The following is a 26,380-nucleotide window of genomic DNA, read 5'->3' on the forward strand; positions in this document are numbered from 1 at the left end:
GCCTCTCTTTAAGGTGTGACTGAAAGGAATGGAAACCCTGGATGCCCAATGAACCCTTGGTCAACCACAGGCCGTCTGCATCCACCGCGCAGTGCACTGGAGCAGAAGCAGTGATTCTCAGCACCTCAGACCCTGTGCAGTTTCCTACAGTTTCCAGGCGAGGTCCTTTAGTGTCAAACCCCTGCAGAGGGGAAGAAACCATTAGTGTTAAATATTCAGTCATCAATTCAGTGCATTTACAGAATGGTCCCAGGTCCAAAGTTATGAATTGAAACATCAGTGAATGAGGCTCTCAGGGCTGACAGCCTTGGACTGGTTTGCTTGGAAGGAAAACTTAACTCATTAACTGCATAGGTCAAGCACAGTGAGCCTTTGTGCTAAATATTTCAACATGATGAGGATCTGAGCTGTTGAAGAGGGCTTCAGCTGGCAGGGCCACCCAATAAGGAATGAAGATGAAGGCATGGATGATGCTTGGCAAAGACATGAATAGACAGTGCTATGGAAAGGGTATGCATGGAAGGCACCAGCTGGATACAGAACACTGCTGATCGCTTAACACGTTTCTTCTACCCAACATTGCACCAAGAGTGTTATTTGCAGCTGATGAAGTCTGTATCTGGAGGAAGATCTTCACTGAAACAGGTTCCTAATCTGGTCCTACTGAGCAGCTGAACAGGGCAGGCTCCTCTAGGTACCATTCTTTCACTGTTCTCTCTGCCTCTGCTTTGGGAATTGTTGTACTTATTCAGTGAACATGGATGCTCACTGGACCATCCCATGGCTTCAGGCTTTAAAGGGCTCTTTCAGCACCCCAGATGCAAGTAAGCTTTTGAGAGCCAAAACCCAACATTTTACTGTCCCCCCAGAAGTGAACCTGATCTGGAAGAGGCGCACAGTGCACAGCAGTGGCATACACCACTTAATACACTGCAATAAATTCTCAACATACTCTCTGGCTGCCTTCCAGCCAGAAGTGCTAATGTAGTCTCCCTGTTATGCTTGCCTTTCTATGCATATGAAAAACATTGTCAGTCTGCAACAGGAGTTCAGGCCACTTGCTAAACATTGCTACTATGGTATTTTAAGCAAAGACAGACAGTTGGGATTTTTCTGGTCTTTACATTATGGGCCATTTTGTTATCCATGCACTGTAATGTGCCTCAGCACAGTCAGCTCCTCTAAAGGCACCTACTCAGAGAATAGTCACAGAAGTGTCATGGTTTAAATTATTAATGATAATTTGGCTTGCTCTGGGGATTTGCTAATCTTTCACTCCATAGATACTCCAGGCAAAACTGAAAGAGTTCACATTTTTCTGCCCATACATTGGTCTGTCAGTGACTCTTTTTGCCATGTCCTGTCCAGCCCCAGCCCAGCACAGTATCTGTGCTTGAAGACTGCAATCCACAGCTTGTATCACTGGCTGTTTGTTTCCAATTTTGCTGACTGCTGACACTCTTTCCTCAATGTCTTTCATATGTATTGTCTCAATGTCCTTCCTGGTGTCTCAGGGCCTTTCAGCAATTGGCAGGATATCACCCACAGAGACTTGCTGCTGAGTGGTTATTTTAACCCAGATATTTTTTTTCCTGTCTACAAGTTGCCTGCTCAACATAACAAGCCTGGAACAACTTAAATGAATGTGGCACCAGAAATGAACATTCATTCCCAGAAACCTCAATTCCATGCAAATGCCCAGTGGACACAGTGACTCTTATTTATGCGACAGAGCAAAGCAATGCTTTCTTCAGCTGAAGCCTCTCCCTGTGTCACTCTTACTCTGATGGTGAGAACAGTGCTCAGATGGTAATCCTTCATCTGGGCACATCATTTTTAGGCTGCTTTGAAAAACGCAGTTCTATGCATGTGCAAATGTGTTGCCCCATCATCAGCATTACCTGTGCTCTGCACACCTTAGTTACAACAGTGTGGGAGCTCGCTCAACAACAACTTTCCTCCCTTTTCCTCACTCCTCAAACTTGGTCATAAGCAGGCTTGGACCTCCCAACTTGATGGAAAGGCAGCAGTAGCAGGCTTGTACCATTTGCAAACCAACCAAAGGTAAGAAAGATTTACCAAGAGATGAACCATGTGAATGGGATTTGTATTTTGTGCTTCGGTCCAGCTGACATAACCTGTAAGACAGTTGGGTGCATCTCAGGAGGCAGAGGTGTAAGGGGCTGCCTGTGCTATCAGACTGTAATCAATAATCAAGAATTATTATGCCCCAAGCATTAAAGCTGTACTCACCCACCAAAAATCCTAGCCTAAAAGTCATGTCTTCCCACAACAAATCCAACCAGATGGGCTATATGGTCACTGGACTACAGAGAAAGAGTAGAAGAGGATGTATGGCCAACAACAGAAAAGAAGGAAGACCCCAGTGTTTATAACACATGTAGCTGACTCCTCCCGTACGTGCACCATGACCACCTGCACTTTCAGTGCAAAAAAGCTTTTTTGGATAGAAGTTTGGCAGTAGCCACTGCTGAGTGTCTTAAGTCTGGCCTTCCATTCAGGTGCACGAGGGGACCTAGCATTATAAGGGCAAGGATAGAAATGGAACTACTGTTCCTGCAACACAAGTTTTATGGGGGACTCAAGCAGACATCGTATCTGCTCCCATCACTACCAAACAAAGCTTCAGAAGAGATATAAATCACGAGTTTAACACTGATTTGCACTCTGCCTTTCTGCTGCTTTCCCTGAAACTAAAGGTTAGTTCTGCTCCGTTGCTAAGCCAGAAAGACATACTACATATTTCTGTTTAAGAGACCCTGTTTAACACACAGTAAAAATACTGGTTTTACATGGCAAGTGGTGAATGAGACATTTCTAATTATCTTTCTGCTTGAAATAGTTCCATGCTACAACTGGATGGGAATTAGGAACCATAATACATTGTAGGATGCTGCTTATGTACATTTTCACTAGCTAAATATAACTACCTTAAGTGTGCTGCATACATAGGAAAATAAAGTGCAGTACTGAAAAATTTTTTGCCCTTAGAACTGATTCACTTAAAAGAAATATAGCGTATAAGATCAGGAAATGACAGACTAACAAGTCTGTAATTTCTGAAAATCCCACTAAGCACATGTTTAAAGTTTGGTCCTATGTCCTTTAAATTTTGACAACCAGCACTTCTCAGGCTTTTCCAAAAATTTTTACTTCTAAATCAAAAGGAGGAAATTAACTTTTTTTGGTCTTGATCTCACCTTAGCTTCTCATGAACTGATTCAAAAAAGAAGATATTTCCCTTGTCCCTTTACCCAGGCTGAAATAAACACTGCTGGAAAGAAAAGCTTCCCTGTGTAAATATGAATAAAAAGCAGTGATATTTTAAAAATTGTAAATGCTAAAATTTGTTCCACTGGAACTTATGACAGTAATAGTTACCTAATGCAGCAGATGAAATTGAGACATACTTATACAGCTTAAATCAACCTTGAAAGTTAAAAATATTTCCCAATTTCCTACATAATTTTAAATGTTGTCTTTTTCAAATTCATAACATCTAGCAAGTTTAGACATCAACAAGTACTGTCATTTTCAACTAGTTTTTTCCTTCTGATGGCTGTATTTTAAGGCATCTAAACTACAGAGCTTTTTTTTTGCTTTGGTTTTTTTTTTTCTTCTTGAAGTCTCACAATTTCCTTCATCCTTCTTAACCTACAGGTGGTGTAACCCCAAATTCTTCATTTTACTAAGGAGTCATCCATGGTGTCCAAAACTACAGATCAAGGCTGGATTATGCTTTAAACACTAAGTTAGAGATGGCTGTTGCCCCTGAGACTTTCTGAAGTCAGACAAAAAGTGAGACAACGAAGAAATCCAAAAGCTTGGGAAGTAATGTGTGGTTACACACTACATCAGTGCAGGACCAAGTCTGCAGACTCCCAGTCAAATGCTGCTCTACCCACTCCAGCTGCGCATGGTGGAAGAGGAAGGCAGCAAGCCTTCACTATTGAACACAATACACGTATTTGCCCCTTTCTGGGGCTTTTTCCTTCCCATGCTCAGGCTGATAATCACTAGCTTTTGCAAGAAGAGTATTTCACAAGCTGGCCTTCAAATATTGGTTGGCATCTTGAGAATTTAGTACAGAAAACCCCTGCGCATGTCAAGACTCAGCAAAATGACCACCACCAAGGAATGTTTTCTTGAAAGCAGCTTTACAGCATCTTAAGATGATTAACAGCTTACGCATTGCAATGAGCCAATTCCATCTTTTGGGATCAGGTCCTGTCATTGTTTTATGGACTTTGCTTAGTTCAGCAGCGAATAATCACAAGCTTCACGCGACTTGGGACCTCAGCGTTGGCTGTCTGTGCTCCACAGGCATCACAAGGAAGCAATCTGCATATTTTTACCAGATACTATTTTTAAAGCACTGTGAAACTTCCAGGTTTCATCAAAAAGCAAGTTTAACGGGCTGTGGAGACTCTTTGCCATTAAGACAAAGGACATTCTCCCAATCATGAGGTGGAGTGCAACTAAACAGTCCTCCTCCATCCACTCTGTGGCTCCATCATGCCCTGCTGGGAGACAGACCTTCTGCTAGTAGATGGGACTCAAACACAACCACAAAGTAGCATTTGCCATGCAGAACAGGAACTGTTTTATGGGCAGTAAGATGCCAGGTTACTCAGATAAGGATACCAGGTACCTGCATTCACTATGACAAGGATTGGGGCTGTGCATAGGGAAGAGACATCTGAAATCCAACATTTTCCATTCTAGTTGTCTTATTCCCACTTAGGACTCCCTACAGCATTGCATCAAAGTGTATTTTAGGTGGTTTTAGTTGCTGACCTTCCTGCTCTGCTTGTCCTCCCCCTCACTCCAGACATGAAGCGGTCTGTGGCACTGCAAGTCAGGATGGTGGCACAGTGAAAAAGCATAATGTACCCTGCTGGGTGACCTAAAAAATCCTGCTGCTTTGTTTGATATCCCTATAACTGAGCCTGTAACACAAGCCTCACACCCACAAAGAGCAAGTGGTACTGGGAATCAAGCATTTAACAAGGCCAAGCCACAGAGTCCTCAGGCTGCTCAGCTGGGACCTACATTTACCTTCCAAACCTGGGGACTATTCTTTACAGCAGCAGGAGTTTGGTGATAAGCAGCAGATGGGAGTGGGGAGGATGGAAGTGTCTGTCCTCCTGTCATTCTCAACCACGTTATCACCAGCTGCTTCCCTGCCTGTGCGAAATCTGCTGGCTGGAGCACAAGAGAGGACAAGCCAACGATGCCAGAATTACTCCCAAGAGTTCACATCACACATGTGAACACTGAGCCTCACAGAGTTTGTCCCACCTACTGAAACACAGCCATGGAAAGAAGGAAAATGGGGAGGTAAGGACAAGTCAGCTCTTCAAAAAGGAAGTTACTGAGAGCCCTGCTTGGACACCCAAGCACGCAGATGCTTGCAGAGCTTTCCATGGCCTCTCTAATCACCAGTGCCATTCATAGTGTGACATGGTGATGCTCACTCAGGCTGCTATCAGTGAGAACATTTAGACTGACTCCTGAGATCATGAAGAAATAAGAGTAAGAAATGGCTTGGTGCAAGAGCTGGAAAAGAGCACTGAATGGGACATATAGGAAGCAGCACAAAGATGGAGTCAAGAGGGGAAAACAGGGCTGGGGAAGAAAAGAGGGATGCAGGATAGATAAGGGAAGGGGGAAAAGGGAAAAAGTTTATACATCCCCATGCACCAGTCTGGCTTTGAGGAGTGTGTCAGCTGCTTAATGCAGAAAGTAACTGCTTCCAACCAGAGTCCAACTCCCCTCAAACCAGTCCTGAGCAGCTCACTCAAGTTCCTCAGGTTTCCTGGCTCAAACAAAAGTTTAGGTGAGCACCTTGCAATTCCTCGGCAGCCTGCCAGACCCTAGACCAAGCCACTAAAATAAACTGACCATACATGTGGTGCAGACAGAAACACTTCTTATGATGAAATAAGATGAGCAAATCATATGAAACTCACTACTCAATTTGTAAGAATTTCTGGTTTTGTTTTGATTTGTACTGTAAGCTTTTACTCATGTGCTTTAAATGTTGCAGTTCAGATAGAAACAGATTCAGAAGGATGAGTGTGATGTGAGCTGGTACAAGGAGATGGCAGGGAGAATCTGTGAGATGTGTCACAGCAACAATGGGTCAGTATTTAATAGCAGTTCAGACATAACTAAAGTCTTGGACAATTCAATACAGCCACTCTTTGTGTGTGCTGCTTCTCAGTGGTTCCTGTGCCCCCTCCCAGGCTACAGGTTCATTTCCCCTCCTGCAAAACTTAACAAGAGGAGGTTTGCAGCCAGGTTTTACAATGCAGCTTTCTTGGCTTTAGGGACAAACTGTTTGATATGAAAGAAGATAATTCTGTCCTTCCTCTGTAAGCTATACAGGGCTTGACAGGAATAAAAAAGGAACAATCTAAGGCTGCTGCTTTCAAAGGGCCCCAGAGGAGTCAGGAACCCAAATGGTATAGTGGCATTTAAAGATGTGCACTTAAAGGCTTTGAAACCCTTCAGACAAACCACTCATACTACCCACAGAAGACAAGACATGAGGAGCAGACCTGCCGAGAGGCAAGTGGCCCCTTTCAGAGCAGCAAGTCAGGCTGGTAACTCTCGGCAGTCAGTGAACTATGCTGCTCTGTGTCATGTCTAACAGCCTGGTTGGGCTGACTGAAGACAGACTTGGCCAGCCCCTAAGGACTCCTGACTGCTGCTACCCAAGTGGAACAGGACTAAAGAGTACAAGGGCCTGAAACACAGAGACAAGCTCACCTGATGGGTTCTGCTTACACCTCTTTTCTTTAGGTTTTTCTGTCCCCGAATGAACAGCTGTAATTGTGGTGAATGCTTGGATTAGTACAGGATTTCTTCCCAAAACATAATATGCAGTATTTTAGTAACAACTTTTTTCCCATTCACTATCACCCACTCTGCTACTGTACAATGGTTTTCCAACATCACTTCATTCCTTTTCAACATGGTTCCAGAAAGCCCCTTATTTGCTTCAGAGGTAGACATAAACCCCCACAACAGATGCTGTGTAACCTGCTCCAGGGAGAAACCCCTTCCCTTACCTGTTCCTTCCAGCTAGCAGCGTTGCAAACACCACGTTTTGTACTCTTGAATGGGGAATGGAGGGAGGCCAGCCTTTTCTGCTGGCATGTTGTTTATCTCTGCATCAAGATGCTGAAATTACATTTCATCTGGTTTGTCTGTTGTGCTCCAATTAGGGAGCATAAGAGAATGGCAGTGTCTCATTTGAAGGCAGGAGGTTACATTGGCAGGATAAAAAATTTTGTAAAGAAAACTCTATAAATGGTGTATCTAAACAAAATTGTTTAGGCCAGTGGTTATTTTAGTTACTACCACTTGGACTTAAAACTCAAAGGAAACTCCAGAAGTGGAGTAAATTTTAATTCCTTCTAGCACATGAATTTTGGTCCCACATCTACACATCTGGTATGCTGTGACCTCCATGTAGTGAACTCACAAACAGCTGGACTCTGGTTACAGTGACATGTAAATAAACCGCCACATTTAGCATCACTGTAATATGCAAACTCCTGTTCTATTCATAGTCCTTAAACTTCTCTTGCTTGTTGCAAATGGCTTTGCTTCACATGGACTTCACTGATGCACAGACAAAGAATGAGTACTGCTTTACCTCCATCCATATTCCCCTTTCTCTGCATCTTTGTTCCCCACTCTAAAAATTATGCTGAAGTATCTGGACCTCGGGAGCAGGATCCCCATATCACCTTTTTTACAGGCTTGGAGTGCCATGAACCTGGGGAGGAGCGAGAAGAGGGCACTACCCCAGGAAGGCTAGCTGCCTGCAGGCTTAAAGGTGGCACCCCAAATATATAAACAATCACTGATCACAGCTGAATCCTGCTCTGGAGAGGGACGTAGTAAGCAACAGCAGGAGGGAGTGAACACACTTACCACTGGAGTTCTGAGAATTGCTGTTTGTTTCTTCAAAGTTGTTTTGCGCTTTGCCTTCCACTCTCCTGCTGAAAGCACTTTCTGCTGGGTGGAAAACAAAGCAGGTATGGTGACTGGTCAACACTGGGTGCAGAACCACACAGACAGAAGGCAAGACAACATGCTCCTGTGCCATATAATTGTATACCCAGAATACAGCAGAAAGGTCAAATACCTCATTTTGGAGGCAAATGGGCCATATTCATTGAAAGGATAACAGGTAGATATTTTTCTTGAATGCCTTCTGGCTGAGGTGGCCTGGATTGGCTCTTAGGGAGCCCACGAACACCAGTCCTGACTGAACCAGAAGGGTCATGGGTTCCTCCCCTGCAAAAAACCCCAACCCTTATCTTACTCTTCCTTAAGGCAATAAGCAGCCCTTAAAGCCTCTGGCATGGGTGACCAGGTCTGCAGATTGAACTTGAGTCCTCATCACAACAGAATCCAGTCACCTACAGAAGCACTATACCAGCTATCCCTGTGCTTCCCAGTAATCTGCATTCCCTTCCTAAACACCCTCCCTGAAATGTTCAAGTGGAGGACTGAAAGGCTGCCTCAGAGCCTGCCCACAATGTCTGGAAAAGCTGCACTAGATCTTCTGGCCCTCTGTGCTTTCCAACAATGAACTCCCTACCGCACCCCTCCCCAAGGCCAAACAGGTAGGCTCTGCTCCTCAGCAGCTGGTGCTCTTGTCAGTTCACTTGCTTTGCACACTTCAGCAACAGCACTGGGCAATTTCCCAGTAACTGTAATGGGAGGACTCCTCCAGTGCGCAGAGGTGGTTCCTGACCCTGGCAGTAGCTGTAGTGTCCTGAAATGTCACTGTACAGCACAGCTGAGATGCCTCCCATCTTTCTCAAGCTGGTGTCCCTTAGCACAAGTTCAACAGTACAAATAGTGTGAAGTCTTGTCTCACTTCAACTAGTTTTGCAATATCTGAGGCAAAGTATTTACTGTAGTGACTCAAAGGATAAACTAGAAATAAATAAAATGGAAGGTGAACTGGCCAAACTAATGTGTATGGTCTATGCTGTATAGACTTCCCATGCTGTATAGACTCGATTCATGGAGTCCTCTGTCACCCAATGGGTTCATCTGAACATGGCTTGGCAAGGCTCTGCTGGGCTCAGCAGCATGCAAATTGTATAGGGAGGGAGCTGGGGGACAGAAGTCTTTCATTCAGGAGTGACAGGGACTGCTGAAAACTGCTATCAGGTCATTATTTCATTATGTATTTCTGCACACCACTGGAGTGGTCAGAACTGCTGTCATGAGTTTCATAAAGAGGCCCCAGCTCCCTGCAGCCTCGCAGCCTCCCTGTTCTGAAATGTGGCTCAGACACACAGGCTTTATGTCTGATGTGGCTAAAAACGACCTGAACTGCCTGAAGCTCTCAGCCCATGAATTTTGGTCCAGCCAATCCTTAGTGGATCCTTGAACTCCTGAGCAGGCTTCTCAAATTTTCTATCTACTACATCCCTGACTCTTCCTAAAATGCAGAACAGGAAAACTTGGTAATCAAATCGGTTAAAACAGAAGCATGTAAAACAGGGCTGAAAAGGACCTGGAGACATTATCTAGTCCACCCCCCTTGACAGATAAGTAATAGGAATGAGAGGCCTTAAGTAACTAGAAAATCAGATGGCACAGTGGGAAAAAGAGACCACGACAAAATGGATTAGGCCAACCTACCCCCTCAAGAGACCCAGGTTCAAATCCTGGCTTATGTCACAAGTGGAAGTGAGTTCGAGGTCTCCAAAAACATTTGGAAAAAATTTGCATGGTAGTTTTGTCCTCATCCCCTATCCTTTTTTTTTTAACTTGCCAAGTCTGGCAACAAGAAAAAAACAGTTTAATGCATCTCCTTGGTCTTACTGTGTCCTTCCCACAGAGGAGACGGCAGCTGACGCAAGTTGTCTCTCTCTCTCTCCCCCCGCCCTTGCACCTGAACCTTTTGCATGCAAAGCGAAATTATCTGTATAGACAAAGTAAGTGCCACTCTACTGAGCGTCTGTGCAAACACTGTCAGTGGAGCGGTACTCCACCATCGCTGGTATTATCCAGGCCCACGTGGAACGTCTCTAACCACAGCACTTGGAAGGCATCCCTTCTGGAGACCGTCTTCCTGATAGGTGTTATGATCAATGCATTTGTACCAGAAATTCAAGAAGCTACTCAGATTGCATTTGTACAAGACACTGCCTTGAAAGACACCATGGAAATGACGCCACCAGATAGACAGGGTAGGGACCTCCAGACTAATATTAGTTTCTTGACGATCAATCTACCAGGCTCAAGCATCATGTGATTCCCTCCTCCATACAGGAAGAGAACAGCTCAAAGTTTTTACCCAATGTACCGATATACTTTTTGTTTAGAGAAGTGGGGGGAAAAAAGTGCCTTTACAAAAAACATCTCCCAGTTACTGCTCAGATGAATCTGGCCTCTGACCCAGGAAGGCTCCCAGTTTTTCCACTTTTGTGAGAGATGTGAAACTGGAAGAAGTTGTTGCAAGTTTAAGTAAACAATGAAAAAGGTTATTCAGCTTTAACTCCTAACTTGGTTGAACTGAATGGACCTCAAATTAGTAATAAAATCATATAAATGTTTAAGGGGTGCAATAACAATATGGAATCTCAGGACTCACAAGCTTTAAGAAGACAGGTCACTCACTGCAATACTGGTAGCTGCGGATGTGTGTGTTATCTAATAAAAAGCATCCTTTTTGAGTTTCTTGGCCTCTCCCACCACAGCCACCTCTGCTACTTGGCATCTGTCCATGCCAGACATTGCAGGGGCATTTAAACACCAGCTGATTAACCAGCAGTTCTTCTGTACTGAGATGGAATATGTATCTATCAATCCCACAGATTTAAGAGAATTCTTCCCTGCTGCCTGGACATATGAACACTATGTCTCACACATCCTATTTATTAATAGTTATTTTTCAGTGCTCTTTGCTTGCTTTTTTTTTTATCCTTCCTTTTTTTTAAGGTTTGATCTTGTTTGGAAGGAGGAAACAGGGACTATGGGAGGATCAATCTTAACTGGAGTCTTCTAACACCTCTGTAATGGTTCTGTACCATTAATTTTGCTGCTGGAGCCCAGCTTATCTCTCGCTGGTTCCTGTGGGGAGCTGAGCACTGTGAAAACACCTGTACTCCATTTTACTTCCTCAGGCACAGGCCTAGCCCTGAAAATATAGCCTTGAGGGAAACAAACACTAAATGCCAAACAAAGCTGAAAATCAAACAAAAATCCCCATATCTGACAAGCCATGACACCAATCCTTGTCAGGAAGCTCTCCTCAGTTTGTGACACCAGGATTTGAAACAGGGTCTTTTGTACCTTGTGGTTAGCATGATGCTTAAAAAACCCCAACCTGTCACTGGGAAGAGGTTATAAAGACCTACTGCTGATGTAGATTTTTATTTATAATGTGCCAAAGGATCTAATCCCCTCAACTGCTTCTGGAGTAGCTTTTCTAGGACAGTCATGGATGGAGCAGACTGAATCCAGGAAGGGTCAAAAGCCAACCCAGGGCAGGACTGGACACTAAGCAGTTAAGAAAGTTGATGGTAGAAAGGCAATTGGTACCTGTGATGGCCTTGCTTCCTGGGGATCCAGAATTTGGAGCGCGGAACATCTGGGATTGGGATGCGGGTGGGACACCGGAGGGGGTGCGGTGCAGGAGGGTAGAACATCGGTTTATTGAAGCCGGTGTTTTTTTGCTGGATTGGCTCGCCTGTGTCTTCACTGCCACGAAGAGTGGAGATCGAGAGAACTCTGGATATGAACACTCAGAACTAGTGCCTGGACAGTCAGTCAGCTCCCAGATTGTGTGCCTTCTGGGAGGGTTGCTTTCTAACAGCCATACTCATGAATCCCTTGCATGGCGACCTGCAGCAACTGTGGATCCACCGATCCCATGTAACAAAACTGTTTTCCCCACTCACCCCAGGGGGCAGATTCTTTAAGCTTATTAGTTCCCTTCCACACCTTTAACTGCCACGTGACCAACCCATTCCTCCTCCAGCAGGAATCACCCCATCCATCCAGGAGTACTGTTTGATTGCCATGGCTTGGCTGGGTGTACCTGCAACTCTGTCCTCCATTTCTGTGTATATAAGAGTTTGCATTTTTAGAGCAGGTTTCTAATGTGATACTCAGAACTCTGAATAGGGAGAAGTTTACCTCTTTGTTACTTGAGCCTTGCATAAATTCTAGAGATCTCTGGCTACACTCGTTGTCTCATTAACCAAATACAAAGGAAAGGGGGCTGTTGGTAATGGAAGGGAATTAGGAGGCAGTGTTCTCATCCTGCAAGTCAGGAAAGGCCTTTTGGCCCCATCTCCAGACAAGTACTGGTGACATGCGGAGAAATTCTGAGTATTACTGGGATATGCTCTTTGAATGTATTCACATTTTGGTATCTGCAAAGCACAGTGAGGATCACCTGGAATTTTCAATGCCAAAAGTCATATGAAAAACTTTCAGGAGGACAGCCCTTTGTCTAGGCCACATGGATTAAAAAAACAATTACAAAAATGGAGAAACAACCTAACAACCCTCTCCATTCCTCAGTGGCTTCTTCCATGGAAATTTGGATACAGATCCTGAAGCCCAAGTCCCATGCCAACCAGCTGCCATGAAGAAGCACTACGAAACAAGGTTCGCATAACCCACAGCCCAAGCTCACTACCAGTAATTTCTATAAAGTGATATTTTAGGATGCCTAAAGTTGGACAGACAACACTAGCACCTGTTCATCCCATATAGTGTAATTCAGAAACACTTATCTACATTGAGAAGTTCTCCATCATGGACTGCCATTGCAGCACAACAGCCTGACTCTGAAACCAGTGAGGAGAAAAGTCACCCAGACTAGGACTGGATGCTCATTTCCAAAATCCCATGAGATATTATAGACCTCGACTGTGAACTGCTCTCATCTTCCCTGTCAGCAGTCAGCAGCACTGGAGAGTGAGGATGTATAGATTCAAAGTGGCTTGCAAAAAGATACCCAAAGGGAACAGGTTTTTGTTTTACTTGATCCAATACACAGATCCAAGATGACATTTCCTGTAAATGTTAGCGTAGTTCTGCAGGAGATTCTGCACTAGGTTTTCTGGCCAGCTGAATAGGCAGGAGGCTTGCTTTTGCCTCCTATACTTCCTTTCAGTCTCCATGGATAATCTTCCTCCAGTTGTTGCCAAACTGCCAGCAAAAATGTAGTCAGATATGACAATTTTCCGCTTAGGTGTCATCTAGTTTCTCACAAGGCCCATTCCCACCAGTTGCTGCTTTATCCCCCATCCACACCAAGAGAAGCAGCAATCAGCCAACTATTCAGTCTCAGAAACAAGGAGCATCATTGCGAATCCTCTGCAGTCCAGATACTGCTCTCTGAGATCTGAAGAAAAAAGTCTCAATGCTATGAAGACCTCCAAAATTACTTCTTTTTCCTCCCAACTTAAACAAATAGTATGTCTTCAAATTCAGACCCCAGAGAGAAGGCTGCTCCATCTGACACTAGGCAGAGACAGAGTTTGAGCCAGCAAGGCAAGACAGACAAAAGAATATCAGTTCTAGCAGTCTGGAGGATGCTAATAATTCATTGAAAAAAAAGTTTTAGTCTTTAGTTCATCAGATGACAAATTCCCTCTGAACACTAAGCAACACAGGTAGAGACAATCACATAGCTCCTCTATTCTGCTCTTGAAAAGTCATCTTCACTGTGGAACTCACTGCCTCAGACTGACGAAAAGGCCAAGTTCAAGATATTTCAAAAAATAAAAATACCAAGTTGCTGATTGGTTACAAAAACCTCCTGCCTCAAAATCTGTAGCTAGATAGCAAGACTGGAGACAGCATTGTGGACATAAGATCCCATAGCTGCTGCTATGAAGTTTTTTTAAACTTTCTTAGAAAGCATCTGAGAGATGCCTCAGTAAGCATCTGAGAGATGCCTCAGTTGAAGCTGACATACTGGAGATGGGAGGGCACGAGAGGAGTAATGTAGAGGGTAAATCTCAGTGAATGATCTCCAGCGACTTCGTAAACTGAGTGCACTGTGCTACAGCCACAGAGAATGGCACATGGTGTGCTAAAGAAAACAGATGATGCAGGTGATACTTAAAAGATGGAGGACTCTGCCTTGGCAGCAGGAAAAAGAGCTTGTTCATTGCCGCGCTTGGTCATGATGGCTGTAGAGGAACTCCCAGGACAACGATGTAGCTAAAAAGACTGAGGTACTCTTTGGGTGTGCCATCAGGGCACTTTCAAAGGAGATCAGGAAGACAATGGCAGCTCTCAGTTCCTTCACTAGACCCAGTGCTGGTGCATGGCCTTCATGAAGGTCGTTAACAGACTTGAGAATATTCAGATGAGAAGGCAAGAGGATAAATAAAAGACAAGAACAGCATACCTTACAATGGAAAGATCAAGTCATTCCTTTGGCTTAACTGGGAGGTTAGTCAGTATGAAGTGACTTGACAGCAGGCTATACAGAGGTCTAGAAAGGACAGGAATTTGGTAACTTAGTCCTCCTTCACATAGCAGACAAAGTTATAAATAGGATCCAGTGTCTGAAAGCTACAGCTGGATATTTTGAGCCTTAAATTGGTGAGGGCAATAATTCATCAAAATAATTACCTTAATAGGTTGCTGTATTTTCTGTCACTCTTAACAGCAAGATTAGATGCCTCTAAAACATATACGTAATTAAATCAAGGCAATCCTACAGCATGTGCTACTCCGGTCAGTCTAGAGATCACAGTGGTCCCTCCCAGCTTTCCTGGTTTTGGTAAGACCTTGAAGCCCTGTGAATGGCAAGCTGCAGCAGTAAGTAGAAAATCTCGCAGACATTTTAACATGTCTCCTTGAAAGATACATAAATCCACACGCTACCACGATGCACCACAACAGAACAGAGATCATATTATCTCAGTAACTTCGCTTTTTCCAGGTAAAAATTCTGACTAATAATTAGTGTATCACATTTTTTCAGAAAGATCTTGTCAGGATCAGTAAAGAACCATTCGGATGGTTCAGATGGAATTATACCGTCATCTCTGGAGAAAAACCTATCTTTAATGAATACGATGGAAAGTGATTCCTTAACAATGGCCTGAAAATCAAGATGCTGAGTGGAAACCTCTGCTATTGGAAACAGATGTTTCCGTGGGAAAAACCCTGTGCTCAAACCTACCAAATTCTTAATGTGCTGCTTTATACATACATACAAATATTGCCAGTGGAGCCCATTGCTAAGGCACTGTAGGATCAGAGAGTAGGAAAAACATCTGAACTCACAGATTTCACTCACTGAGATGAAGGAGGCAAAGACACACCATCCAACTGGCATCTGAATCTGTTTTTTTCTTGGTTAGGCAGGACCTGTGTGGAAACTACACGTGCTACCAAAAAGGATCCCTTTCCCCAAGAGGAAAAGCCATGATGGCAGCTGCCTTCAAGAAACACTGCGTTTAAGGACTTTTCATGAATAAATTGTATCCAGTGTCCTTCACAATAAGAAAAGTAATTGAGCAGAGGCTTCCTTGAGCATCTCAGGTGTCAGGGTGGATGTAGGTCTGTCTGTCCCCTATGGAGCCAAGTATGATCACGGGGCTGGCAGGGCAGGGTCTTTGACAGCCGGGGCCCATCCCACAGCCCCTAAGAGAGGTGAGCAAGGCAGGACCAGAGATGACAGCCAGGTTCAACCAAGAGTCCAGATCATCAGGAAGTTCATGGCGATGAGAGAGGACTGTGGTCAAGCTGGGAAGTCAAGCCAGAGGTCAGTGGCAGGATAACCTCTGGTGAGGTCAACCAGGGCCAGACACATACCAGTGATCTTCAGGGAGATCCAAAGTGATGAGACAGGGTTAACATCAAGCTGGAAAGTCAGTCTACAGGTTGGTGTACAGACCAATGGCATCCACGGCCAGCTATGGGCATGTCTGCAACTGAGCTGGAGACCAACATACTACGGTGTTGCTCAGGCAGGGACCAGCTCAGGCTGGTCAGGGCCATTAAGACCTCTTAGTGCACTCAGGGCCCTGACATCACTTTAGATTTTCATCCTGGAAGCAAATGACATGGATAGCTGTGCAAATTTTAGCGCTCTCACCACATACTTCCATGACCAGGGAGTCTGTTGCCTTACCTGCAGTTACCAGAAGAGGATGAGGTAAGTGCACACTCCTGAGCCTGGACTTACCAAGCTAAAACCCACTCTTGGTGGCTTTTCTAGTTAGTCCACATCCCAAACACACTAGTTTTCTCTGCACAGCAATCACAATAGCCCAGCAACCCGCAAATGTCATTAAATAAGTTCCATCTTACAGAGAAGACAGAGCCTGGTGGACAGAAAAATCTCTGAACCCTCCCCTTGTGTACCTCCATTCAGAGACATTTCTAAAACTGGGACAATGAATGTGCCTACAATCCACTTTTTATTAGAAACAGCCTCTTGACACCCTTCTTGGAAAGAGTGAACAGGCTGACATAAACAGCATGAGAATATGTATTTTAAAAGAGGAATAGCCCAGTTCTAAGCATATGAAAAAGCCCCTACTCCTCACTAATAGAAGGGAACTTTCAAAGGAGACATTTGGCATTAACAATTCCAGGGAACGCCACAGCAGAGCTCTTTTCCAGACAGCAGGTATCCAGCAGCACTGACCAAAAATTACCCTGCAAGGTCCTGTTGACCCTGCAGGATATAAGTCCTTGTTTTAGCCCATTTTCAATCAATTTTTATCCATTATCACAGAAAACCAGAAAGACAGGCTCCGGAAGGGAAGCTTGCACTCACACAGAGAGACCCAGAAAATTGAATTGGTAATGCTGAAGTGTTTTCCCTACCTGCTCCCACTACGGCTAATTTTTCAACATTTGCCTTATAACCAGAAGAACCAAGACCAGAGTAAAAACACAGTCTCAGCTTTACTACTTCTAACTGCTAGGGCCTGAGAAAAGCCAGCTGTGCTTTTCAAAAGACATGTGTTTGCAGCTGCCTCACAGGACCTTGGTTTATAGGAAGAGCAGAGTATGAGCAGTAGAAAGGTGGGAGGACGTACTGGCCAGCCTGCCTTGGGAACTCATCATGCCCTCTCCTGTAAGCTCATCAGGGTTAGTGGTTTGTCCCTGTAAATCATAAATCTTACTCATCATGGGAGCTAGGAGAGGAAAAAGAAAAAAGGTTAAAAAAAAAAAAAAGGAAAAAGAAAAGGTTATGGGGAGGGGGTTAAACCTTATGAAAATATTATCCTGATCTGATCTGAAGTGTCCTCATAGTTAAAGATATTTGCTGAAAGGACTGAAAACCCATATGCACATCTCAGTGACTGCAGGTCTGGTCTGCAGCAGGGGCAGCTTCTTTTGCTTTCACAAAGGTTACTGCAGAAAACCATGGTGCAAGAATGGCTTCAACCCCAGCATCCAAAAGGATGTGCCTCCTCCTCCTCCTCCAAAACTGGCTTCCAGTAGTCAAAAACTGGGCATTAGGACCCTGCAGCTGCACTCTGCACAGGGAGAAGGGCAGTATCTGTGTGGACCATTTACATCTGCAGTCAGACCTGCAGGGCCCACTCCAGGCAAATACCTCTCAGAGAAGAACAGTTGCGTTTTTCTTTTATGCTGGAGAGCTTGGACTGGAACCACCAACTGTAGCCTATTACTACAGATGGTTGGGAGGGTGGAGAGATATCCATAGTGATAAATCCCCTTGAAATGGGAAGTATTGGGAAGATAAGAATCTGCTATTGCTGAGCAGAGATTCAATGCGCAGTCCTTACAGCATACTGCTCCCTAGCTATCTGTACAGGGGTGGACTAGAGACACCAAAGACTTGGTGTCTGAGGGCCCATCTATACTAGGAGACTGACCTACTGCTGATCACCACCAATAGCTTTTCTGAGGACCTGAAAACACCTGAATTAAGAGGTAGAGTTTGGGGGTGCAGGGATGTTTAGGAGTAACTGTTATGTGTGCAATCATAAGCACTGGGCTGGTTCCCTCAGGCAGATGGGAGATAATAAGACTAACTTTGTGATGATGGTGGTAGAGGTTATTTTATGCCCTACACCTTCTACCACAATCTTGGTCCATCTCCAGGCTTCAGAGAACCTGCATGGGAGCTGTCAAGAGCCACCAAGCCTTGACCCACCTTAAAAGTGATAGTCTGGTGGACTATGTTCCAAATTTAGATATTTCTATTCATGTCTAAAACCAAAGCTGCCTTATAATAATAACTTAAAAACCTAACTAAAGCTGAATTTGGTGAGGAAGGAGTGTGCGCTCCCTCTGCTGGCTGCGGATGAGCAGCTGAAGAAACCCACTAAGCTAATGAGCTCAGGTCATCCATCCTCATCATCAGCCAAAACGCTGGCAGCTGGACAGACATAGGCAAAGAGCAACCATGCTGGCTCACAGCATTAAAATCACAATAAAGCACAGGGCAATGCTATGAAAGAAGCATGAAGTTCAGGTGTAAAGAACTTCTCTGCATACTTTTAAAGGATCCAAAACCAGCATGTAGCAAGAATTTCTCTCAACTATTTTACTAAAATTTTGTGCTGAATTACACTTAATTGCTCATTAAAACCTCCCCTTTGTCTGGGGAGTGCAGACCGTAGTGTCCCTCCAGACTGCAGATCGTAGTGTCGTGTAGTATGCTGAGAACTGCCTTTCCCCGAGCTTCCTGAAATAAATATTTTATTGCCTGTGATTTAGTAGCAAGCTACCAAGGTCATTTACATGATTTTGCAAACCAGTTTTATCTCACTGTCTGAAATAATTTCTCAGAAGCTCGTAAGAAAGATGCTTCTTCCCTAGCATGTATGTTCAATTTTATTTAGGAGAGTTAAACAACAAAATAAAATATCAAACCCCCAAGGAACATACATATAATTGCACAGACTTTGGTAAAAGTTCAGTGACATTACAGATCTAACAGTAACAATGTCCCTTTGCAAGGAGATTCCAGCTCAGCTTTACAGTGCCCTGGTCAGCACATGATCTACATCCTGCCAGCTGCAATGCCACAGGTCCAGTGGAAGGATCGACAAGAATGGTATTCTATCCTGCAACCCTCATGTTTACCACCAACCACTGTAAATCACAGTCTGTAATGAAATAGATCTCCAGCAGGATACTCACTAATAGGTGCATGCAGTGCCACATGTTCTTGGTAGGGAGTGTAGTATTTGTACTGCTTGCCACAGAATTCACAGGTGTAATTGCCAGTTTCTGTGAAGATGAAACAAATACAAAGATCAGAAAGGAGTGCAGGACCCTCTCACACAATCACCAACTTCCTGACTTTTTACACAGAAACTGGCCAGGTGACAAAAACTAGAGCATATTCCTTGTGCACTTGGAACTTATCTGCCCTGTAATTCACACATCCTTTTCCCCAACAAAGGGAACAGTTACACCGGTGTCCAGAGGGATGGAGCATGCATAAAAAGTCCAGTAGAACTGAACAAGCTCCAGGAGATTATCCCAAAATTGCAGCAAGTAAGTATGCAAAACAAAGGAGAGAATCCATTTCTGAAGTCTGCATTACAGATGACACAGTTTTGTCTTCTGGTTATAGACAAGTCTGTGATAGGTGGAAAACAGGAACAGTCAAACTAGGAAACATGTTGTCAAGTTTAAGTCTTAATTACAGAACTTTTATATTGGGATTGTAGATTTCTGTTGCATGAGGAGGGGCTTTTCTGTAGTAATTGTGCTAACTCCTGCTTTGGGGGTACTTAAAATAATGAAGTAGCACAACCACACACTGACACCTCCCACTCCTGCCAGTGCTGGGAAGCACAGAACTGACAGCAAGCTGCAAGCCAAAGGAAAATCCAGGGTTAATCAATTGTTTCCAAAACGAAGAATTCGGAGAAATGCTTCGGCAAAGTCTGGTCCTCTCTTTGTTTCACTCTGATCTGTTTGATGAACCCACCACAGTGGCAAAGTGAATGCAATCACCTGCCAACTCTGTCAATACACCTTAAGACCCTCTCTAATCGCTGCCAGCTTGCTTTTCTCCTGAACCTCTTTCCTCTTCTCTTTGCAGAGCTCTTGAGCAGAAAATGTCACTAAGCTGCATTTCTTAGGGCCAGGACTGTTGGTGTTTGGTGTTCATTTGAACCTAAACATATCTTTCAGCACCCTTAAGGTCCCAACACCCCTGTGTAACACAGTGCTTTCTGGTTTTCCTAGACGTACTCCAGCTAATGCCAGATTTAAAACCCTTGTGCTTTCTCTTTCATATTTGAAGCTGTATAGTAACTCATACTTGGACCAATCTTCTGGAACGGTTCCGGCTCCTCCTCCTTCACTTCATCTGCTGCTATGACGGCCTGGTCATAGGGGTCTGCAAGAGAACAGAACCAGCAAGAGAGCTGACAACACCCTCAGGTTTTCCTTCTACAGCTGCATGGGCACTGAATGCTCCTGCATCTGTAATGACATTTCGATCTGTAACAAGAATTCAAGACAGGAATTATAAACCCAATGATCCCTCTGTCTGACTTGTCCCTCCTTCTTCTCAGATGCCCCAGGATTACCCCCACTTCCAGCCCAGTAACATGCCTTGTAGGTATATAATGTTTAAGAAATACAGAGAAAGACTGAACAAACACATTGCAAAGCCTGATCCATATTTTCTGATCTTCTTCCAGTGCATCTCCTATCTAATGATGTTACACTGTCTGACAGTGGGCACGGTAATGCAGTCTGCAAACAAGTCAGCTAACAAATACTGACCAGTGACTTTCTACCATCTAACAGCACAGCTAGCAACAAATCAGAACCCAACCCATTTTATAAAATAATTTCATTTATGCCTTGAACAATTCACTAAATCACCGAAGACATGAGACATCTGCTTCTTTGACTTTCAGAAGCCTGATCAATTGTATGTACAACAAAAGCCTGGTACCTACTAGGGCTGGGCATCAACCTACTGGCTGTAGACATTGGGGGAGGGAGAGAGGGTGCTCCCTCTCCCACTGCAATCAGTGACAAAACTCCCTTGACTCTTACAAGCGTAGAATCAGACCTGCTGTGCCTGAACTACTGAATTCTTGAAAAAGTTTGTGAAATAAAGCACACAAAGGATCTCGGCTTACCTGCCCGGTTTTCTGGGGCCCCTTCCACACTAAAAACTAACACAGAATAGAAGAAGGAGGGGAAGAAACAAAACAGAAATTAAATCCTCTTAAACGGCCTTGTTTTCCTCCTGTATTTCACGTATCACTTCAGCATATTTCAGCCCCACAGAATGAACCAGGCTGTGTGCCCCAGTCCCTCCTCTTCCCAGCAGCATTCACACAGGAACTATTTGAGCATGCCCAGCCCTAATATACATAGATTCTCAAGGCCTTTGTTCTGACACTGACACAGCCCCACATGAAGTTCAGAAGCACAGCTGCCTCACACTTGTGTTTGCTAAAACACAACCATCCCCTTGGAGGAACTGAGATAAAATGTCCTTGCAAGACACAAGTGGAAGCTGTTTCCAAAGCCCTCTCATAATCCTAGGCAGAGCTCCCTGAACCATAGCTATGAAGACACATTTCTGACAGAAGCAGACACGTCCATCTCACAGTGACTTTCAGTCCCAGTAATTTAATTTTGGCTCCCCATGGGAGGAAGGGAGGTTGCAGTGGTGGACTGCAGGAGAACACTGGTTGTTTTTAGAGCACGTTTAGAGGTCCACAAGTTCCTGTTAAAAACAGCAATTTTTTTTGAACGCCACACATTGTGAGAAAACACTTGCTTTTCTGAGACAGGCCAGCCATTCAAAAACTTCTGCTTTCCAAGCAGCCTCTTTCTAAACCTCTGCCAGTGCTCCCTCCTTGGCCAAGTAAGGAGCAGTACTGACAGGCTTGTAGCATACACAGTGAGGGACTAGAGTATCTGTGGGCTCTGAGTAGAGGAGCTTTAGATGCCCAGTAAGCAGGGAGCAAGCCAAAACCAGTATGTTGTTGCGTCTACCTCCCCTAACGTAGAAAAAACAAACACTGCTTCTGGAGGAGGGTGTTGGCTTCTGTCCAAGTGTCACCAGCCTAGGCCACATCTACATTCACAGAGGAAAAATTGGCCTGTAAGGTCCACTGACAACTGCATCAGTTCACTACCACAGTGATTAATAAGAATGAAATAACAGTTCTCAACTTTGAAATGTGATTTCTTACAGAGAGGCATGTTGGGAACAAACCTGTGAAGTCAGAAACCAAAAGGCAACCAACTCTTACCCAGGGAGTAGCCAGACTGACAATTAACCTTGTGGCACTCAGTTGTAGCATATCCATCCTAACCATGAACCTTAACAAAGACAGGACTGCAAGGACCACAGGTCCCAGCAGAGGGTGTTATTTTGATGCACGCAAAGAGAATCAAGCGCAGCAAACTTCTTCCTGCAGTGCCTGTGGACTGTGCCTCCACTGCAAAGGCGAGCAAGCCATGCTGTGCAATGTCCTGTACATCATGGGCTGCATGGTCCTGCAGAACCGCATTTTGCCTTCCCAATGACTTCTCATTCTAGTTTGGGTGTCTGAGTGTCAAAACAGTACTCACCATCCACAGCATGCAGGTCTCTGTGCTCTTGGAAGCAGCTATAATATTTATATTTTTTCCCACAAATGTCACACGTGTACCTAAAATTGTCTGTAGAAAGAAGAAAACAGGCCACTTTAGAAACTTTGAGGTAAAAAGCAAGCACTCCAGACAACGCTGCTCAATCAGACACCCCCATGCAGTTACACTTATCCCACACACTCTGTCAAATCTCTAAGGCACACAGACAACCACTGCTTCACAATGTCCCCTGTGTGCCCCACACCATATGGCTTGGGGCATATTCTGACTTGCTATCTCCTATTCAAGCAGCTCTGCTCTCCAGTACAGCCTCCAGAAGACCTCACAGCAAAGCAATGAAGACGCAGAGCAACAGGGCCTGCTGAAATCTCTGTTGGAAGTTCAGGGCTACAGCAGGCAAGTACTGGTCAGGATGGGGACAAACTGGCAGAACTAAACACAGAGCCAATGTATGAACTAGTAGAAGTCAAAGTCTTAATATGCCAGCTACAACATGGCCTGCATGTGCCTACATGCTCATACCTCACTTGGTTCTCACTGCTGCTGCTTAATGATTACTGACTGCATCTAAGACCCCATATGGGCACGTTATAACAAACAAAACCAAAGAGAACCAACAATCCAAAACACGCAGAACAGTAAGGTGCTCAACGAACAGAAGGACTGATGGAGCCTCGTTTCATGTATGTTTGTACCCCAGACTCCTCTCCCTTCTTCCCAGCAACAACAGACCCCCTTCACCAAAGCTGTGGGGGGGAAGACAGATGCAAAAAAGCTCAAGATGCTTATGAATTCATTTTGGTCTGACCGGGCACAATGAATGTCTTTGGCTCAGCTATCACCTCAGTGTAAGACGAAAATTTCACTTGTCAACTTGGTCAGGTTTTTCCATCTTCTGATGTCTGACATACACCTCAGGGTACAGACTGACATCCCTAAGTAGTCACCCCACTGCAACTTGCAGCATTGTACTTGTCAGGCAACCACAGTAGCTGATCGGTTGCATGCTACTAGACCACTGCAAACAAAGTAAACCACATCAGCTTGTGTAGCCACAAAGGATCTTGAAACTAACGTTTTACTTCACAACAGGATCATGCTAGGAATGTACACATCAGCTACTGTGGCTCCATAGATGAGTAAGCTCCAGTAGATTCAGTAAGCCCCCCTGCAGTAGCTCAGTTGTTTGTATTCATGCATCCATATGTTTAGCAAAGATAAAGTCTTGTTTTTACCTCTTCCATACTGTGTTCAAACATACCAGAGTATGCACATTAAGTAAGCTTTTATTTCACTTCTCAATAATTTTATTTTTAAAATAAATATTTTAAGCTAGTATGCACTGGTACAGTCTAATCGCTCACTTGGGTTCACTACTGCAGTCCATCAGCCCATGGGGTTTCAACACTAAATGAAGAACCATTTTCCACCCTTTATTCTGCTTGGCAGAATGAAAGTAGAAGCTATGGTGATCTATAAGAAAAAAAAATGCCAAACACAAAAGGTGTTACACAGCTGAGCATGGGAACTTTACCCCGCTACCAAAAAATATTTGTATCTTAATCAGAGCACAACGATGCTAAGCTAGATCTAAGGGATTTTTAAAAGTCTAGGCTGAACAAGTGAGACAGAGCCCAGGCATATATACTGAGATGAAAAGGGTTCACTGCTTCTGACAGTGCATTGCTTAAGGAAGAGAAGAAGGAGAAGCAAAACATGACTGCAAGAACATTCAAGTGATAAAAGCACTGGTGGGTTACATTTAACTATGTTTCATTACATAATCTTATGCAGTCTCCTTCTGTGGCCATACATGGGAACTAAGGGTCTCAATCTACTCTGGACCCTTTCTGACAATAAAGCGAATCTAATGACTGCTAGTGAATATTTGTGTATCTGTTGCAAAAAAAAAAAAATACAGTCAATTATTAGCAGAGAAAATTCGTAACATGTCATCAGCAATCAGTCCCACATCACTGGTGTCCCCTAGACAAGAAACCAACCTCATTTCTGAAGTGTAATGAACCATGCGGTAAATGAACTGAAGACTAATTCTTCAAAGGAGTACCAAATACCAACCATTTTCAATACCTCCATTTGGAGGAAGAAAACTATTATGACCTTAGTTTAGAAGAAAACTGCTCAGTAAATAAGGAGACTTGTTAGAATAGAATAAAACTAAATGCTAAAGGGACACTATTTCACAGACTCAAACAGGCATGGCTAGTTGTAGTCTCTGTAACTTAGTAAAGACTGTGGGGATCTCACTGTCAACAGCAGAAACTTGAGTCGCACATGCTGGGTATGACCACTTCCTTCCCTAGGCAGCGTGGGGAAAATGAAAACACAATAAAAAGTGTAACAGCATACCCCAAGAGAATAGGGTTTTGCTTGTTTTGTTAGGGGACTGTTGTCCCTAAGGAAGAATGAGCTCCAGAGATTATAGCGAAACAAGTCATTATGAGGAGTAAGAATTTGTTCCAACTGGTATTGGTACTAATCTCTTCCTCGACTCTTTAAAGGAGATAACACCCAGCAAATGGTGCCAAGTCTCAGAGACGAGGAGGTTTACAGAGAATTCAGAAAGTATCACGAGACTGTCGATGTGTAGCTAAGCTTTACCCTCTCTGAACAACGGTCACTCTTCCAGGGCTGCATGGAAGCGCCAGACTTCTTCCTTCTTACCCAATAAAGCTGTCTTTGCTGACAGCTGTTGAATACTTCCAGTGCTGTTCCCAGCAGCAACAGCTTTCTTAGCAAGAAACTCACTGAGCAGAATTAGCCTGTGCAGTAGTACTTTTCCTGCTCTGGGTTATAACTACTACACCAAGGTAGACTCTAGCTGGGCACCATACCCAATATATGTAACGACACAGCTTTCAAAGGGAAGAGCTACAAGGGGCTTCAAGTGCTCAGGTGTGCCTGCAAGCCCATACTGAAACTCCCATCCCTAAACCTGTGAAGAGATGGTACCAGACATAGCCAAACTAATGCTACTTAAGCAAATCTGCTCAGATTCAAGCTCTCTCCTATCACCAGATAGACATTAACACAGTGCAGCTCCACCAAAAGCAAAACTAGGCACTATTAGGACCTAAGGAAAAATACAGGTAAAGATAACTAATTAGCCCACTAGCACAGAGGTTCAGTGCTGTCGCTTACTGGTGTTCGGGCAACAGTCCTGCAGAACACATCCTTGTTGCAAGCTGAAAAATCACTGTATTACACCGCTGCAAACCTAGAGTTTCAAAATGCTAAAAAGACACCTAGTTAAAACCCAAATTCCAGCAAATATCATTCCTCCTTCATGCTCATGAGTCTTTCCAAGGGGAGCAGTGATTCCAGAAGAGATCTACAGAGTAATGGCCTTGCATACTTCTATACACGCACCAAAATACAGGATCACATCTTACTAGAAAAAAAGGCAAGCAACCACCTTGTTACAAGGCAGTTCCTCAGATATAAAGGACTGACGTACTGAGATGGCAAAGAGGAAGGTTTTTCAAGTACCCCAAGAAATAACTCCACGGGACCTGCAAGTATTTTTGACTGCTATGCTTGCAAGTGCACGTCCAGTAAAAGACAGGGAACGTGCTGCTTTTTTCTGCCTGTCTCCAGGGGCTGCTGCTGGCTGCCTCTTGTCGTGTGGTCTGTGTTCAGCAATGACTCGTAGCTGCTGAAATACCCTGCCCTAGGAATGATCAGCCAGGTCATCTTTCTTCCCAGATGCTGCATTAAATATTTTGAGATTTTTTTGTTTGCTTCAAATATT

General features: G+C 44.1%; 1 protein-coding gene across 17 annotated transcripts in view; it reads right to left on the bottom strand.

The window, feature by feature from the left end:
* The window catches only part of ZNF618 (zinc finger protein 618), a 165,856-nt gene that overhangs the window by 24,185 nt on the left and 115,291 nt on the right, over positions 1-26,380 (bottom strand). For 11 of the 17 annotated variants that reach the window (XM_075055213.1, XM_075055208.1, XM_075055206.1 and 8 more), the window contains 8 exons: positions 22,588-22,677; positions 21,138-21,173; positions 20,303-20,380; positions 19,168-19,257; positions 17,088-17,186; positions 11,605-11,793; positions 7,969-8,052; positions 6,796-6,852 (listed from right to left, as the gene is read on the bottom strand). In XM_075055213.1, coding sequence (XP_074911314.1) covers positions 6,796-6,852; positions 7,969-8,052; positions 11,605-11,793; positions 17,088-17,186; positions 19,168-19,257; positions 20,303-20,380; positions 21,138-21,173; positions 22,588-22,677 — 723 coding nt within the window. The remainder of the gene's footprint in view (positions 1-6,795; positions 6,853-7,968; positions 8,053-11,604; positions 11,794-17,087; positions 17,187-19,167; positions 19,258-20,302; positions 20,381-21,137; positions 21,174-22,587; positions 22,678-26,380) is intronic. The other 6 variants (XM_075055221.1, XM_075055220.1, XM_075055217.1 and 3 more) reach the window with 4 other exon arrangements.

This window comes from Buteo buteo, chromosome 23, assembly GCF_964188355.1.
Source record: "Buteo buteo chromosome 23, bButBut1.hap1.1, whole genome shotgun sequence".
In the NCBI taxonomy this organism is placed as follows: Eukaryota; Metazoa; Chordata; class Aves; order Accipitriformes; family Accipitridae; genus Buteo; species Buteo buteo.